General features: G+C 40.7%; 1 protein-coding gene across 1 annotated transcript in view; it reads left to right on the top strand.

Annotated features, from left to right (window-relative positions):
• The window catches only part of Diaph3 (diaphanous related formin 3), a 444266-nt gene extending 426289 nt beyond the window's left edge, over nucleotides 1–17977 (top strand). The window contains exon 27 of the mRNA XM_050159516.1: nucleotides 16788–17977. Coding sequence (XP_050015473.1) covers nucleotides 16788–17047 — 260 coding nt within the window. The 3' untranslated portion in view covers nucleotides 17048–17977. The remainder of the gene's footprint in view (nucleotides 1–16787) is intronic.
• The last annotated feature ends 243 nt before the right edge of the window (nucleotides 17978–18220 follow it).

Raw genomic sequence — 18220 nt, forward strand, 5'->3', positions numbered from 1 at the left:
AGCTGTAATTCATGAGCATTACAGCTGCCATTCCCACCAGATCTGTCATTCAGAGTTTGGATATCCACCCACCCTATTCCCGTCAGATTAGCTCATAAATACATATCTCAGAATTTATCACTGTAGCTATGAGTCTAATGATAATATGTGTAAGCATACACCAGTTTCCTAAAGAAATATGCATTGAAAGACTTAGAAATGAAATTGTCTTCCTTTTTTTAAGTACGTTTAGAGATATATCTTGATTGAATAATCTCAGAGAGTCAGTAGTTCTGTTTGAACTGGGAGCTGTCTGTCCTTCAGAGCTCTTCTTACTGTCTGTCTGTGTAAGCATCAGAAGAGGTCCAAGGGAGTGACTGGCAAGGTTTGCGTGAGGATTCCTATCAGTGCTTTATATTTGCATAGTGGGCACATTTGTACATGTGAAAGCACTTATGTGGAAACCCTTTGATCTACTTGATCAGGTTTTGTTTGTCCATTTTAGAGAAGAAAGGAGGAAAGGCATAGTCTGAAGGGACTAAGAATTCCTGAAGGATGTAGAAAGTACGTGACAACTGAGAGGAAGGGTTACCACGTCCCCTATACCTTTTCACAGAAGCCGTGCTTCTGTAGTCACAGGTGTAGAGTTTGCAGCTAAGCAGATGAGCCAGAGGAAATTTTGTTGTTGTTGTTCTCTTTCATGTAAACCAAAGACCAAACAAATCAATAAGCATACTGCTTGATAAATGAAAAGGTTGTTCCGTGGCAGTAAGCTCAGTTAAAACCAAATTTGTCGAGACAGCAGGGGGTGAGATAAAGCCAGCCTCACCTCCAGTAAAAGGCTTTCAATTTGCAGGAGGAGACCCTGGGAGCCCTCAGCTTCCAAAGGAGCCAGGCAGTCCCAGCAGCACACCAAGAATGCTGTCCATGGTCTCGCAAAGAATAGCGAGGCTCCCAGTCTTGTTTGTTTGCTGGTTGGTTGGTTTGGTTTAGGGTTTTGTTTGTTTGTTTGCTTGCTTGCTTGCTTTATTTTTCCTATGTCATAGGATGCTAACAACCTCATGTAGTCTGGGAAACATAATAAAAGACCCTTGTCATGCCTAGCTCACACAGAGCATAGCCAGGGGGTAACATTATCACCAGCAGACTGAGAGCTTCTTTCACAGAAGATGGTAGAGGAGACATTTAAGTATCTCTCCTGTTTGGGATTCCTTAGGAAAGAAGGGAAGGCCTGGGAGTAAACAGAGCCTGGATTTAAGGAGGCTTTCTCAGGGCTGTCTTGTGTGCAGTTCTTCCCTGTTCCTAACTGTCAAGTCGTGGGCCACTGAGCGAGAGTAGAGGTAAAAGGTAGGTGTGAGCCTTTTGTCCACCACTGGCAACAGGAGAAGAAGACTTCAGTGCGACAGGATTCTCAACCAGGTCTGGAGCTGAGTCAGGACTCAGAACCCTGAGTTTATTATATATTCTTCCAGTCCTGTCCAGTTCATCCTGGATAAACTGGTCTAGATTCGGATACTTCATACCTGCATGCTTTTCCTCCAACTGTGTTTGAATGAGGATATGCCACCTCGTTAGCTCTCCTAAGATTCCTCTAATTAATCCTCACCATCTATTTCTTACAGTCCCCTTCAGCCACCACTTCCTCTGCAAATGCCTCCGCCCTGTGAATTTTCTGTCCTGTGAACTCTAAGAGTACTTAAACTTTTGTGTTATTATTAAGAGACACGGATCCTGACTTTTGTCAAAAGGAATAAAATAAGTCACACTTAAATTAGCATTTTTATGGTTAGTGCCTATAATTAAAGGCATAGAGCCACATGTGGTGGCACATACCAGAAATTCCAGTACTCAGGAGGCAGAGGCAGAGAGGATCCTATGGAGTTTGAGGCAGGCTGGCTTGCATACAAAGCCCCTATCTCAGAAAAGGGCATAATCAAAGTTTCAACACTGTTCTATACTAGCTGTTCCTCTGGTGTATGTTGCAAGGCATAAGTGGGTATCTCAGAGGATACACCATATGGATGTGGTTAGATTGGTGACTCGCTAGAGGCAAGGACCAGGCCTGTTTGTTGTGCACTGTTCTCCTGACACCAAGGTCAGCTTAGCTGTATAGTCTGATAAATGATCAAAAGCATACTGTCCATATTGTGTTCTTAACTATAACATAAAACCATGAAAACTTCTGTTTTTAATACCACAAGGGACAGAAAGACCACAGACTCTGAATAGCCTGTGTTCTTGTTACTGAACATGTGGCAGGTGGATCAAGACATGAACATGAGAGCAAAATCCAGTGTCGGGGCAGAGGCAGACGGCAGCACGGGCATCAGGAGGGACTATTGGTGAAATTTCAGAGATACTAGCTGATCAGAAAGGCTGATTGGGTGAATACAAATAAAATGATTTAAGAAATTGCATCATCTCCTTAAAAGGAGTTTCGTCCAGCATTGATTACTAGTGAGAAAACACTAGGCTAAAGCTTAAGCATTTAAAATAAACCAAGGTTTTTGTGATTACCTCACTTGATTTGAAACATTAGAAAGTGAATTTATAACTCCGAACCTTCCGTTTGACACAAGGAGTACGTAGGAACATAAAATGTTACGTGCTGGAATGCCACTGAGTGTTCTCTCGTGCACTAGCAAATGCGAACCATGGGTTTGCTACTTCTGCGTGTGACAGCTCCGCAGACAGGGACAGATAGTACTCGGCACAGTTCGAGCACAATCCCCGGAAATAAATCCTGGTTGTCTCTCACTGGAGAGCGCAATAGAGTCTGAGAGCATTTGTCAGGAAGAGTGTGGGTAAAACTGAAGAGTCTCATGGCTCCCTCTTGATTCCTAGCACTGAGACAGTGATGCTGCCTACTACCTCATCTTCCACACTTCCTGCCATAAATGTTATTTAAACAGCAGCACTATGGTTTGGAGCCAGGAACTTAGCACATCCCCATGCCTGGGAAAGTTTCTACACACTTCAAATCTCCTTCCTCAGACGTTATTCAGCTATGTAAGGAGTCCAAATATGGCACCACGTACATGTGTACCCACTGGCACTGAATGGGTACTTGAGTTGCTTAGCGTCATTTTTATTGCCAACTTTTTAAAAACATCCTATAGTAGGGGGAGATGCCTGTGGTCGTTTTATTGATAAGACATTGAAAAAGTGGATATGATTGTGTTGAAACTATACTTTGCTAAATCTAAGCTCTCTGTGGGCTCTGTTACAGTTCATAATTATGCCATTAACACTGATCTGGTGTATCCTGTAGTAAATCTCATTACGCAGATGAGTGACTTTGCCCATTGTAATTACTCTTTAATATATAGGTCTGTAAATCCATAAGATGTGTCTGTACCTGGAGGAAATGTTCAGGGTGTTTGAGGAATGAAATGACAGAGTGGGGAGTTCACTAAGGTTCCATTACCGAGTGGACTTGGTAAAACCGCAGACATTGCTTCTGTGCTCAGCTCTTGTAGCCTTCCTATTTTCTGAGATTCCATTCATTGCAAAGACCCAGTCATCACAATGTTTTCTTTTTTCTCTTCTAGATAAAATGAAAGCCAATATAGGAAAGTAGTCCCATGCCAAAAACGCTTTAGAAACAAATTAATCAGCAAAAATGCTGCCGTATGTGGTTTAGCAATGTCCTGTAAAGGAATGCTTGTTTCATGCTGATAAAATCGCCAAAAGTTACTCTGGATCCTACTATGCCCACTAAAATCCATTAGTGACAGGTGTAACTGGCTGACCTCTAGTGGCTATAACTGTAGCTACATCTTAGTTTAATGGGTGTTTTTAAGAAGAGAGAGACTAGGGAAGGAAATGTGAGCTTCTAAAGTAAGAGTTTTACAAGTAAAATTAGCTCCACTGTGGTAGAGGGCGCTCTCAGAGGGTGGATGCAGAGCCAACTTGGTTCCACTGTGAGGGCAGGTACTGGGAATGGAGCAGCCGCCCTGTGTTGGTGTCCCATAGCCAAGCAGTCTCCACACATCCGCGGGAGACCTCCTGCCCCTAGTCAGCTTCTAGTAGCAGTGCCAAGCAGTGTTGCATAGACTTGCATGAAGTGTTTTGAAAGTATTTAGAGTGCACTTATTAGACATCAATGTGCATGTCTCTCATAATGTGTAAATGTGGGGAATTCTTAAATATTTTCAAGTTGGTTTCCTTAATACTCCTCATATATGTTGACATGTATCTGAGACAAACTTTAAAAAAAATGCTGTCTGTGGCCAGGAAACAAATTGAAATGGACCAGTAATTTAGAGATCTGAGCCTTCTGGTTATTCAAACCAATAAAATAATAGACATGCATTTATTACAATGTCCTGAGACTGAGAGCAATATTTAACTGTGGCAAACATTAAAAGAAAGTATTTTGCTCTGTGAGGTTCATCTTTTGTATTATTTTTAAAGTACATCACACTGTAATGGTTTGTAAATTTTTCTTCTTTGTATAATTGTCTCCATGAACCCTTAACAGGACCTTGATTGATGTCTTAAGCAAAAATATTAACAGGTATGAAGTAAGAGGTATTATAGTAGAAAATACAATCATTAAATCCAGAAAAATGTTCAACAGCTTTAATTAATTGATATGGAGGGAGAACATAGCTGAAGGGAAATCTAAGCTCATTTTTAGAATGGTTGTATATAGATTAGTGACTCTTTTGTGGCTGTAATGTATTTGAAAGTATTTAGAATGTATTTATTAGATGTCAGTGTGAATGTCTTTCATAATGTGTAAATGTGGGTGCTTATTTGAAAGAGAACTTACTTCTGTCAGTAGTTAAATGAACTGTGAATTCCTAGGAATGTATGACTTTTGTGGCTCCCTGGTACATTCTTCTTCATTTTAAATACCGTGTGGATTATACAGTTCCGTAGACTCCAAGATCTCTTTCATACAGGCATGTGCAGCTCTTCCGAGCAACTGTCTGATGAGTGGGACAAAGGACAATTATCCATCCTTCCTCCTTGTCTGTCCGCCTGCTGTCAGCACCTTCTCCACTATTACCAAGAGTACTGTACTCTGATTTTTTTCCTGCCCACTGTACAGTACTTTTCTAGTGCTTTGTGTTTTGTGTTACCATAGAGACAGGAGGTGTTCCAGAGCCCCAGGAAGAGAGTGGAAGCAGGGCTTTGAGTTAACAGTCCCTGCTGGCAAGAAGAGCCCGAGGCAGGAATCTATAGCAGTAAATGGAAGGAGGGAATTGTGTGGTCCGATCTGTTTGTGTGTCCACGGAGTCTTAGAAAGCACAGACACAGCCAAGGAAGCATTAAAAATGAGCTGTTTACAGAAAGCAATTTTTCAGAGATCCCAGTGCAGCCTGGAGTTTCGTAGAAACCAAACTGGGTATTTTATTTGCACAAAAATAACTGAAGTGACACTGACCTATTCCTTTTGCTGATTTCCTCATTAAAAAGGAGTGGCTTCTAAGAAAGGTCCTATTTGCCTCGGTTATTTTGCTGATCAAGAAAATCTCACCTTTAAAATGAAGGTCTGTATTTTTTCACCCAGCCCAAACAGTCAGACAGTGCTTTAAGCACCAGGGACAGTGCAGCACCCAGAGCCTCGGGTCTGTATGACAGTCCTGGAAATGAGTTACATTTGCTTTTACCCTCAGCTGTGTTCTCCCTCCATCTCTCAGATGACTTAAAGCTCTTGAACATTTCTCTGGATTCATTGATTCTTTCTACTGTATTACCTGTTTTATTTATTACCTGTTAATGTTTTTCCTTAAAGATGTCATACAAGGTCCTGTTAAGGGGAGACAGCGATGCAGACTTTAACAGCAAAAAACATGAAGTGAGAATTTAAAACAATGGCTATCATCAGAGTTACCTGTAAAATCAGTCTCACCTTTGGAGTAGAATAGTCTATGCCCAAGGTGTTTGCTAGATTTTTTTTTCCTGTTTTGGTCATAGGGCAGTCTATGTGGGTATGAGCTCAGAGAAATTCAGAATATATCAGCATTTTTTCTGAGGTTACCTTGCAAAATTGTCCTTCAGGGAGAGGGCAGTACCTGTAAGTCTGTAATAATGGAAGTTGAGGAAGGTCACCTGAGAGATTTACTGTCTTTTTTCATGCTGGAACGAGGAGGTGGGAAGAGTAGTCTGGCCTGAGCTGCTCCCTTTTAGGTCACAGCTACAAGTCAAATCAGATTCTGTATTCCACCCGTTTTATTGAAGTGTATGAGTCTGAACTCTTAAAAACGGTATCAGTTTGTATAATCGAACTTGGTACAGTTGATTGGGGGAAAGATAACACAACTGAGCCAGGAAGAGGACATTCAGAACAGACGAGTCTACCAGCTTTTCCCAAAGGCAGCCCTGGCATACGTCCTGCTCTGACAAATACAATGTCAAACAAGAAAAACCTACTTTATTTGCAAAGGCGAATTGTGTTTAGTAAATCAGATACTTCTGACTTACATGGTATGCACAACAATGAAGTAAAACAAAATCCCTAAATGGCAACATGGCCTCGTGGAGTTTAGAAGGCTAGATGAAAATGTCATCTCATGGACTGTCACGGCAGAAGACATGTCAGTGTTAGAATTCAAGTTTTGTGAGCATGATTTTAATTTCTGGCTTTTGTCTGTTTTCCCATTCACAAAACCCAGGTTTCCAAGAATGTGTAACTGTTTGTAAACAAGAGACGATCACAGTGAAACAACTGCACAAGGGAGCGTTGCTTTCTTCAACGCCACTGCTTTTCCTTGTATATGTGTGTTATCAATAATAACGCGTTAAAAATAACACTGCTGTCATATTAAGGGGTGAGAATGAAGCTCTTCCTCTTGGATTAATTTGGCCAAGAGCAAACCCACGTTTTAATTTGCATGCTCCGCTTTTCTCACTGTGGGGCCCATCAGCCTGGAGTTAGAGGTTACTGGCTTATCTGTGACCTGTCTGTTGTATGTGACTGCCCTACGTTTGACGGTCTGTCCCTATATAAAGGGCTTTTCTCTGTGTTTATTGAACAACAAAGAAAGCATTATGTGGGAACAGAATGAAAGATACATTACAGAAATTTCTAACAGAGTTTTGTTCAAGGAAAGAAGTTATTTCCTTGATCCCTACTGACCCAGAAGAGCAACAAGAACTGCAGACACCATCAACTTATATCCACATGGGTTTTGCCACATTTGTGATGGATATTTATTGTGTAAGATTTTTTTCAACCTGTTGGATATCTACCGCAAATGATTACCACAACACACTTAGATTACTCACAGTTAGTGGCGTGGGAGAGTATATAATTTCAGGTTAAAGCTGCACTTTACCTTAAGTTGTAAAAACAGATTGCATGGAAAACCCAAAGCAGAGTAAGGCTGGCTGTTACACTGTTCTCTTATAGGCAGGTTCATCTTTAAAGGGCTGAGTATACAGCAGGATTGCCACTAAGTCTTAAGTGATCTCAAGATGTATTATTATCTTGGCTCTGTGGTCCAGCAGAAGGTCAGTCTCTTTGAATACAAGATATTTCTATAAAATTCCATCCTACAATAATACATATCCCATCAGTAGGTTTCCTTCTTTATTGATGACTCCATAGAAATTGGGTATTGGGGAAGTTTTTCCCCTCAATTTTAAGAATATATTGGTATTTGCACTTCTGTATGAAGTTTGGATAACACATTTCTGTTTAATTATGTACTATGATCAGCATAAAATTTGTAAACATATTACAAAGCTACATATACTAGTCCATGCAAAAGTGAGCTAAAAATCTTGGTTTGGGTGACTTTTTCATTAACCAGCTAAACTAGTATTTCTATATAGGGACAAATCCATTATAGAAGTATTTTTAGTAAGTATTTTTAGTAAGCTTGGATAAATGAGCAGTATTGGTTTCCTTTGGCATATTGCTTATTGAAATTTGAACTGTATTGTTTAAGAATTCCTTTTGTTACTGTTACTAATTTTGGCTTTTGTTATTGTCACTAATTTTGTAATAGTAATGATTATAATTGTTATGTTTTTCCCACCCAAATATTAACCAGGCACATTCCTATTTATCCTCCAAAATCAGGTACTTTCAGGTGGTGTGGCTATAGACCAGTGGTTCTCAATCTGTGGGTCGTGGCCTCTTGGGATCACCTGAGACCATCAGAAGACACAGATGTTTACATCACAATTCATAACAATAGCAAAGTTACAGTTATAAAGTAACAGTGAAATGATTTTATGGTTGGTGGTCACCACAACATGAGGAACTTTATTAAAGGGTTGCAGCATTAGGAAGGTTGAGAACCACTGCTGTGGGCAATGATTAGCTTTCTTTACAGTACAAGTCTAACTTGAGACACTGTTGCTCCTCACAGATATTTTCTGTGAACATCTCCAGCCCCCAGAGCATTGCAAGGCAATCAGCACCATTAGGAGCTCTGTGTCTATGTGTGGACCAGGGCAGCTGCCAGCTGCAGAGATAGCTCTTGTCCTCCTAAAATATGACTAGTTGGAAACAAGGCTTGCAACAAATACAAAATAACATTTGTAACAACTGAAAACAAAAAAGCAGTCTTAAAAATTTTGTTAACTTACTGCTTTTCACTTCCAGATGGAAATAATATTCATTAATTAAAATTAGTTTACCTGATTTTTTTTCAGTACGCATTATAGCTTTGGTAAATTTTTATATTGCATATATAGCCCATTTGTGACTTTTATTATACCTCTATTGATAGTGCCATTTTGGAGTCAATGCTGGGTCTTCAAGGAGCCAGAAAGTAAGAATTAGATACATTATGTCATAGATCAATTGGCTTTCCGCCTTAGGGAATGGGCTCAAACAAGCTAGCTCATGTACCAGGGATAGATCTTGATCCTACTGTCCAGGGCCCCTCAGATTGACCAAGCTACACAACTGTCTCCCACGTATGGAGGACCTAGTTCAATCACTTGGAGGCTCCACAGCTGTCAGGCTAGAGTTTATGAGTTCCCATAGCTTGTTTCAGCTGTCTCTGTAGATTTCCACTTCATGGGTTGGTGTTTGTTTGTTTGTTTGTTTGTTTGTTTGTTTGTTTTCAAATACTTGGAGACTGGTAGGTGAAAAAGGAATTACCTTTATTTAACAGAGCCGTAATTTTTTTTGATGGAAGGAGGTCAGTAGAGCCATTGACAAAAATTCCATGAGAACCAATGCTCAGCAAATAAATATGTGATCTTTTCAGGGCTGCCCAGAGGGGAATCCATTGCCTTCTGATTGTGAGATTTTCAGGATCTGACTGGAACTCTTCAATCTTAAGCCATCTATTTTCAAAGCTAAGCAAATGGAATTTAAACTTTGGATAGATGGTTCTGCCAAATAGCTAAGGTCTTTCCAATCCAAAGATTACACAATTCAACATTACACGATTCTATAAATCAAAACGGAATGGGATAGAAATACCCAAGTTACCCATTCAGAAAAAACATCTGTGCTTTTGAAATATCTGATGTGGAATTAGAAAGTATCTAAAATATAAACAAAGGGAACTACTGAAAAGTGTACATTCTCAGAGAATGCTTATAAATGACTTCAGAAAAAGAGCTTCCTACGTATTTATTTAACTGGTCATTTCCACTGAAGCACCCAAGCAATGCCTACAGAGATTCAGTCTCCCTGATATGCTTTAGCTTAATAAGTGTCCTTTCCACTTCTAAGTATGTTTACTGTGGCCTTCAAAAACAGGGTCCTAAGATTTAAGTTCTCCAACAAGTGGCAAAAACTATATGGATTTGGCAGTACACCAGCCTTTCAACCTCAGTTTCTTCCTGATAGCATGGAGGTGTTAATGCTTGTCATTAGGGCTAAAAGACACACACACAAATAAAAATCTAAAGGACATTTCAAATGTATATTTTGTGGTTAATAATAACTGTATTATTACCTCATCCTGCTATTTCTCAGAACTTTTCCTCATAAAACACAGGGGCAACTGATCAAATTGTTACCGTCCACTCCCTGACAGGCGGTATTCCAAATACTTAGTGCCTACCCAGCCACACATCTCTGATCACAAACCTGGTGGGCCTAGATAGCTGTAAGCACAGGATAGTAAGCAGAGGTGACAGCTGGCTCCCTGGGCTAGACGGAACAGGATGACGCTTTGTATGTGGGAGTTTGGTTTGGGTATGTATGCTCAACCATGAAATTGTGGTAGAGTGCTTGTGTTGAAATGTGTAAGGGTGCCATGGTGCACTGCATGGAAGCTTTATTGTTGGGTGAAAATAAAAACTCCTAATCTTCTGAAGAGAGATGATTGAGCTGGAGCCTTGGATGAGAGAAAGCAGGAGGGGCAGAAAAGCAGCCCAAGGACCTATTTGTGAGAAATGAACACAGAGATTTGGTTGCTTAACAGAGTTCAGTGGAGAAGGTGGAAGGCCCAGAAATGTATAAAACAGAATGCCACACACAGTGGTGCACTGTGTTATTTCAGCATGCAGGAGTCAGATAAAGAGGATGACTCTGTCGATGTGTATAGGGGCATTATCACAGTAGACAATGACAACCAGGGCTGTGATGATTTGACTTCTGACTCTAGCCCTGCCTGACAGAAGTCTCTGCCTCCTCATCTTTGAGTGTAAACTGCGGTAAACATAAATATATCACCTCTTTCACGAGGGCTTTTATAAGACACAAATACATGGGATCCATGAGATGACACAGCAGATAAACTGCTTGCTGCTCAAGCCCAATGCCATAAGCTTGAGCCCCAGAACCCACATAAAAGTGAATGGAGAGACTCAGATCCCAAACGTTGTACTCTGCATGTATTCCATGGTACACATGCGTGTACACACACATACACACACGATGCATAAACACACGATCTAAATAAAAATTTCTGAAAGAAATCAGAAGCAAAGATGTATCAGAAATATATTTGTAAATTATATACATATACATATGTGTATGTGTCAACAAAATGAAGCTAAGGGGAGACAACTATTCATAGCACCAGTTTATCAACAGTAAGAAACCCCAGAGATATTGACTACTGGCAGCCAGCGCTACCTTTACTTATTGCATAGATTAAAAACATCTATTTGTCACATGCTTTACGATTGCACATACCCAGTGGTGCCTTAAAAATTGTATTTATGGGTTATTCACTCCTTGTCCCCTAATAAAACTGCTGTTGAAGTGAAAGAGCACAGCTACTTAGTAGGTCAAAGCAATAGTTAAGAGCAAAGGTAAGGAACTGTAAAAAGACACCAGATTTCCAGAAGACTGAATGTCACTGAAGTCACGTTGGGACACCAGCGTTCTGCGTTACTCCTCTGGTCAAAACTGCCAAGTTTGCCATTGGCAGCAAAGGTAGAAGCTCAGTTTCATTTCCCATTGGAGAACTGGCACTCCTAAGAAGCCAGCACCCATGAGTACCACAGGGCGAGGGAGGATGGGATACTGATTTAAAGGAAGGAGCCTCTCTGAGCTGGAGCTGGTATTCAGGTTTCCCCAAGGGTCATCCACAAGGTTTATTGACTGAAATACTTCCTCATTTAGGTGCCACATTGTGTGTGTATGTGTGCATGCATGTGTGCGTGCGTGTGGGCATGTGTGTGTGTTTGTGCGTGTGTGTGTGTGTGTGGTGTATGCGCACGCACGCATGCATGCATGCATGTGTTACCAGCATCTTTCCTAGATTCCCATGTCTTTGATTTTCTGGGGAAGCAATAGAAATGTTAGTTAAGGATGTTGGAGTTTTTGAATGTTGTTATCATTTAAATCTATATTCTGCCAAACACCATATGGAACCCAACACTGGATATTGTTTACAGCTTTGATTCTTATGTTTATGTCCACTGGGATCTCTGCGTTTAAGATCAATTTGCTTTCTAGCAGTACAACTTTTAATTCACAGGGGGAAGTAAAGCTCTGGTGGGCTCCCTGATTCACTTATAGTAAGAATCATACGGTGAGTTAAATTGAATTAGTGAGTCTTCCTATTTTAAAGTAAAATACTGTGTGTTCTTGCCCTGCTTATTTTCAGGGACACACAAATACATGGGGTATATGGATTGGATCCTTTAGTAGTTTGATACTAAGAACAGTAGCTGGCTCTTTGCCTATCTGTGCTGCCATTACCAGAGGCCCAGAGTATTGGCAGGAGTCCTGGACATATCATACACAGACATCAATTATAATATCTTAAAGGGGAAAAAGGAAAGCATGAGATTTGATTCATAAAATTGTACAAAAGTACTCCCTTTAGAAAATTAAGCAGTAATCTTACTTTGCCTTCATACATTTAGTATCCGGTATAAAATTTGTGTTGGCAAAGATGTCTGTGGAGGATAAATAGAATGCTTCTCTTTTGATCGCAGCACCAGCCTCACCTTTCACTGAGTCCATATGTCCAAGTGTGCCATAATGTATTTATAACCATCTAACTGAGCCAGGCAGTGGTGGCTCCACACCTTTAATCCCAGCACTCAGGAAGCAGAGGTAGTGGGATCTCTGTGAGTTCGAGGCTAGCCTGGTCTACAAGAGCTAGTTCCAAGACAGAAACCTTGTCTCTAAAAAACAAACAAAAAAATCCACCTGCACATTAAATTATACTTTACTTGTGCCTCTGCACACCTACGCACTCTGACTCACAGAACTGCCACCCTTGTGTTGTTTGTCAACTACGAAGACTGTAATGCAAATGGAAAGTAAGGGCCAGGATTTGGGCTGTCAGGGTGCAGAGGGGAATATGGGTTCTGGGAGTGAAAAGTTATCTGGAACTCCTAACAGGGCTGCCAGCTCTTCCTCTTAAGGCGCTTCAAGCATGTTTCAGTGATCTGGAGACTGACTTCTGCCTTCACACCTTCTTACCCGTGGCTTCCCATGAAAGTATCTCTGAAACCATGGAGGTGTCAAACACCCTTATCATCTCATCCCAAATGGCAAACCCGTGGCCATTTTGAGTTTCTCAGAAGGATCTGACTGTTCTTGCTTGCATTGGCTCACTTGTTATTGACCTTAGTCTCCAGAGAAATTCAGACACCAAAGCACTAAAGGAGACACCAAGACTATGCTGGACATTTCAACTGTAGCTTGGTAGGCAGAGATGCCCAAATAGCTGTGGTCCTTCTTTTTCTCAACACACAGTTCACTTGTGACTTTCACAGGAGCTGACTGAGAAGAGTAAAATGTCAAAAGGATGAGTGCAGGTTCAAGAGGAATGTGAGTGAGAACGGAGACAAGAACCTGGTTCCTTCAAAGGGTTTTTCTTTAAAAGGAACCAAGCACTGACTGTGTAGCTGGGGCAGAAGTGAAAGCAAACAGAAATGTCTTTCTCGACTTTGGAGTTATCACAACAATCTTGGATGCTGAGAGGAATTGTCTTAGTTAATGTTTCTGTTGCTGTTATGAATCACCATGCCCGAAGAATCCAGGAGGAAAGGGTTTATTTGGCTTACCTATCCACACTGTAGTCCATCACGGAAGCAAGCCAAGACGGGAACTCAAACTGGGCAGGAAACTGGAGGCAGGAGCTAATGCAAAGAATATGGAGGGGGCTGCTTACTGGATCGCTCAGGCTGTTCTCTTATAGAAGCCAGGATCACCAGCCCAGGATGGCCCCACACACAACGAGCTGGGCCCTCCCACATGTATTGTTAATTTTTAAAAAATGCCCTACAGCTGGATCTTATGGAGGGGTTTTCTCATTTGAGGTTCCCTCCTTTCAAATGACTTTGACTTGTGTCATGTTGACATAAAACTAGCCAGAACAGGAATGATCACGGGAAAGCTAAGCCTTGACAGTTCAGTAGGGAGAGCGTAGCTGCCAAAGGGATGGCTTGTCAATAGCACAGCAGAAGTGAGAGCTTCCAGGCTATTCTCAGGGCAGCAGAATGTTGATCCATCCTAACGTGACGGAAGGTATAGGTAGATACTAGACGTTAAGGGGAGCTTCTGGTGGAAGTTTTGTTTTGGTAGAAGTTAGTTACTTGTATCTAGGGACCCAATGAGAGAGGATACACATGCTGGAGGTTTGAAAAGAGAAGAAGGGGTATGAGCTGGTTGCCTAGGAAAATGAAGAATGAATGGATTCGGATTTTGCAATGGATTGAGGTCATGCTTAGAATTCAGTCATCAATTTAATTGAGACTAGGACAGGAAGGAAGGATGTTTTGGCCTTGACTGTGCTCTGATAGGGTAGTTTCTGTCTGTATCTCTCTGTTTTACAAAGTTACTGTGAAGCTAGGCTTTGAATTACTTAGCACTTTTCTGTGGCAGAAAGATGTTCAGCTTTGTCTAAGACAGCTCCATTGCTCCTGAGACAGTGTCTGGCTTCTGCCACTGACTTAATAACTAGCGTAAACACATAGCCAAACCTCTCTCTGCTTTTGCTCCTCAGTCTGTAACATGGTGGTGAATTTAATCTTTGTAAATTGATGAGCTGCTTAATAAATACAGGATGTCCATAAGATAGTATTTCTGCCCTCTCTGCTAAGCACTGGAAAGTCAGGGCAGAGCCTCCACGTAAACCCTATATCCTGATGACAGATGAGCAGCCCTGTAGGTTTTGAAAAAAGAAGGAAGGGTAAATACCCTGGCTAGTTTTATGTCAACTTGACATAGGCTAGAGTCATCTGAAAAGAGGGAACCTCAATTGAGAAAATGCCTCCATAAGACTCAGCTGTAGGGCATTTTCTTGATTAGTGATGGATAGGGGAGGGATCAGCCCATAGTGGGTAAAGCCACCCTGTGCTGGTGGTCCTGAGTTCTAGAAGAAAGCAGGCTGAGCAAGCCGTGAGGAGCAAGCCAGTAAGCAGTGCTACTCCATAACCTCTGTGCCGGCTCTGGCCTCCAGTTTCCTGCCCAGTTTGAGTTCCTGTCTTGATGATGGGAAAGTGTAAGCCAGATAAACCCTTTCCTCCCCAAGCTGCTTTGGTCTTGGGGTCATCACAGCAATAGTAATCCTAACTAGGACAGTACCACCATACAGTAGCCACCCAGACTGTGTCCTTTTATCCCCAAAGCTACTTTTGAGATTTATTATTCCAATCTGAGATCCAGGGGGATTGAATTATCTAAGATGAGATTTCATACCATGTCTACATAAAATCCCATGCTAATTTTTTTTTTTATTTTTACTTTTCCACATAAAGGATTGGCCTTGACCGTGTATAGCTATAGAAGCTGTGAACCTTTATGCATTATTTTCTTTATTACCAGATTCATATTCTTGCCAGTGTAATCTCAGCAGTACAAGGTTTTAAATAGCACTGCCCAGGAAGTCTCGTGATGGAGTAGTGTACAAGACCTCAAATGACCAGGGATGATAGAAAGGTTTGGGAATGGGCGGTACACTGAGTGAAAATCAGCACTTAGCCACAAATACATTTTCCACGCTCCTTTTGGGGGAAGATGGTGGATACGAGATAAAATTAATTTATGTGACCATGGGAAATGCAGAACCACCAGGCCTGTGTGTTCTTTGCTGCAGGCACAGAGTGCACGCTATGAGCTGCAGCACATAAACTCCTCTAAGGGAGAGGAAAAAAATCGCTGCTTTGCTAGATTTTGATTTTTGAGTAACAATTGCCCACCTGATAGAGAAAGTGATAAGAAAAGTGTATTTATTTTCTTCCAACAGCTAAAAGCTGATCATACTTCTAAAATTTGTAGAGATTGTCCAAGAAACTGTGTAAAATACTCATCCATCACTGGAAGCCCCTGGTCAGGAAATGACAGTGCAGTAAATATCTTCAGCAGCCACCTTTTAATGTACAAGCTGTTTTCGGTTGGAATTTTCAGCGCTCACATAAAACACACTGTCATGAGTGACTGCTTGCGCTCCAAAGTCATTACTATTGGGATAATGGAACATCTCACAGCGAATAACCAAAAAACTTTAAATGTCATGTCAAGTTTGTTGGAGCCATTTTCAAACCCTGCTCAAGGTTACATGAATATTGAGGCTATCTGCTTTTTAAAAGTTGGAGCTCTACGAGAAAGTCTCTCATAAGGTTGTAAAATGTGAGAGTTAGTTAATTAGAAGAAATTTTAGGTCTCTTTGAGAAAATTAATCAGCCATTTAATCGCTGCCTATTATGGAGTCAAGATCACAACCACTTGCCAGTATGTTTGTGTTTTTGTGTGCACGGGTATATGAGAAGATGTGGACATACTACTCAGTTTCATTATGACAGAATTATCTAATTATGGTTGGCTAGGAAATACAATTTGCCTGACAACTTCATTATTCCTTTTGATGGATTTTTTTTCAAATCCTTAGGAGAATCCTCCTCACTTTTGTTCTAATTCTTTTGTTAGTCTAATTATCTGTTGGGTCATAATCTATGCAGACTGTTTATTAACCCAGTGTGTTTACCGAACACAGTTTACCCAGGGCTGTTGTAAATACTGACACTACCCAGTGTTTAAAATAAAGTTGCTGTTGTTTTGTAGATCATGCATGCTAGTGAAAAGACACCCAATGGGCACATGTGCTTGCCATGATGCTGTGAGGGAAGGAACAGAGTGATGGGGAAGATCAGGACAAGGCCCACCTGCAATGGTTAGGGAAGGCCTCTGCATTTCGTTCATGTTTGACTCAAATCCTGAATGAAGCATGGGACAAAACTCTGATAATTTCTTGGTCACCATTATCTCAACATTAAAGAAGAAAATAAGCAATAGTCTTCTATAATTCCATTGATTCTTAACCTCTACATATTTACTTTATGTCTGCCTTTCTACTGGCTATTTTTAGTCTGCCCAAGAGGACCTATTTATTGAATAATTAAATCATGTTTTATAACATACGTGGACCTTGGCTTTCACACTGACAAGTTTCCTGTTTATTTTTTCCTTACTGTAGAAAACCAGAAAGTGCAGTTGACAGAAGGGTCACGTCCACATCACAGTATCAATGGCAACTCCACCAGGACTCAGGCCGCGAAGGAGCTTAATTATAATCTAGACACTCATAAGTCTACAGAGAGGATCAAGGCAGTTGAGAAGGAAGCCTTCAATGCAGAAAGCAACAGAAAAAAGGAAATGGAACTTCATGGCTCTATTTCTAAAAGCGAATCAGTTCCTGAAGTTGAAGCCCTGCTGGCAAGATTACGAGCTTTATAAATTAAACTGGTTAAAAAAAAAATGATTAAGCCAAACACAAAGCCATGCTTTCAGCTGTAACACTTGAGAAGTTGCTTTTATGTCAGTGACTTTATATAGTTTTAAATTATGATATATATTAGAAAGTACAAAGCTGAATACGTGATTGCAATGCTTTTCCATGTACTTGAAGTTTTGGTTTTTTTCAAGGTTGGAATGGGCTTTAATGCTTGTTTTGTCTCCTAGTATTCATCTATTCTGTATTTGCTGGTTAAATTATACATGTTGCTCTAGAGATCAAGGAGGCAACCATGTGTTCAACCACGTGTCTTTAAGAAGATGGCATCCTTCTAGGTCATAATATTTACCACTTCAACATTAATGAAAGCTCATTAAGGTGAAGACCTGGTGTCTGTCCATGCGTATTCCATATGTTCTATCTGTATTGGCCCAAATGCTTTCAGTGCAGCATCAGAAACATATAACTGTGTGTCAGAACTGTACTGGCCAGCACACTCGTTATCGTCAGTGTTGATTCATGTTAACTCGACACTGGAAGGCATCTGAGCATATTTCTAAAAGGGAGAAATGTATGCACTTTCTTTGCAAAATTTATGTACATTTTGCAAAGTAGAAATATGAAGTTGGAATGTATGCATGCAGTATCAGAGTACTGCCCCAAACTCTTGGTCTTAGCCAAGAGAGTACTTTTACCCTAGTAATTATTGCTCTGGAATAAAATTACCATTCTTAAGTTTCCCAAGAAATACATTTTTATTTTTGAATAAACTTAGGGTTTTGATTTCTTTAAGTTGACAATCAATAATTGTAGCAACAATCTGAGTGTTTCAAGAAAAGTTTCTGCACACAAATGTTTCAGTTGTACCTCCTTTGGCCTTGTTTCTTTGTTAATCCTTATCAAAAAGAATAAACTTGCTGCTTGCACTAACAGAGCCATGTCTTCCTTTCTCGCACATATTCTATGGATGATGGAGGCAGACTTTGTGCTCTGATGTTTCGTTTGCTCTATTACTTGTAATGAGGAAGTCCTTTCTAACTCTCAGGTCAAAGGCAGCTATACACAACTAGTCTGCTGTGGTCTACTGCGTTTGATGTCCTTATTTAAGCTGCCACCTCCTTTCAGCTCCATGTTAATACAATTAATTAGTACTATGGACCAAGCTCTGTTCATAG

Source organism: Alexandromys fortis, unplaced genomic scaffold (assembly GCF_014885135.2).
Source record: "Alexandromys fortis isolate MF-2015 unplaced genomic scaffold, M_Fortis_MF-2015_v1.1 scaffold_113, whole genome shotgun sequence".
In the NCBI taxonomy this organism is placed as follows: Eukaryota; Metazoa; Chordata; class Mammalia; order Rodentia; family Cricetidae; genus Alexandromys; species Alexandromys fortis.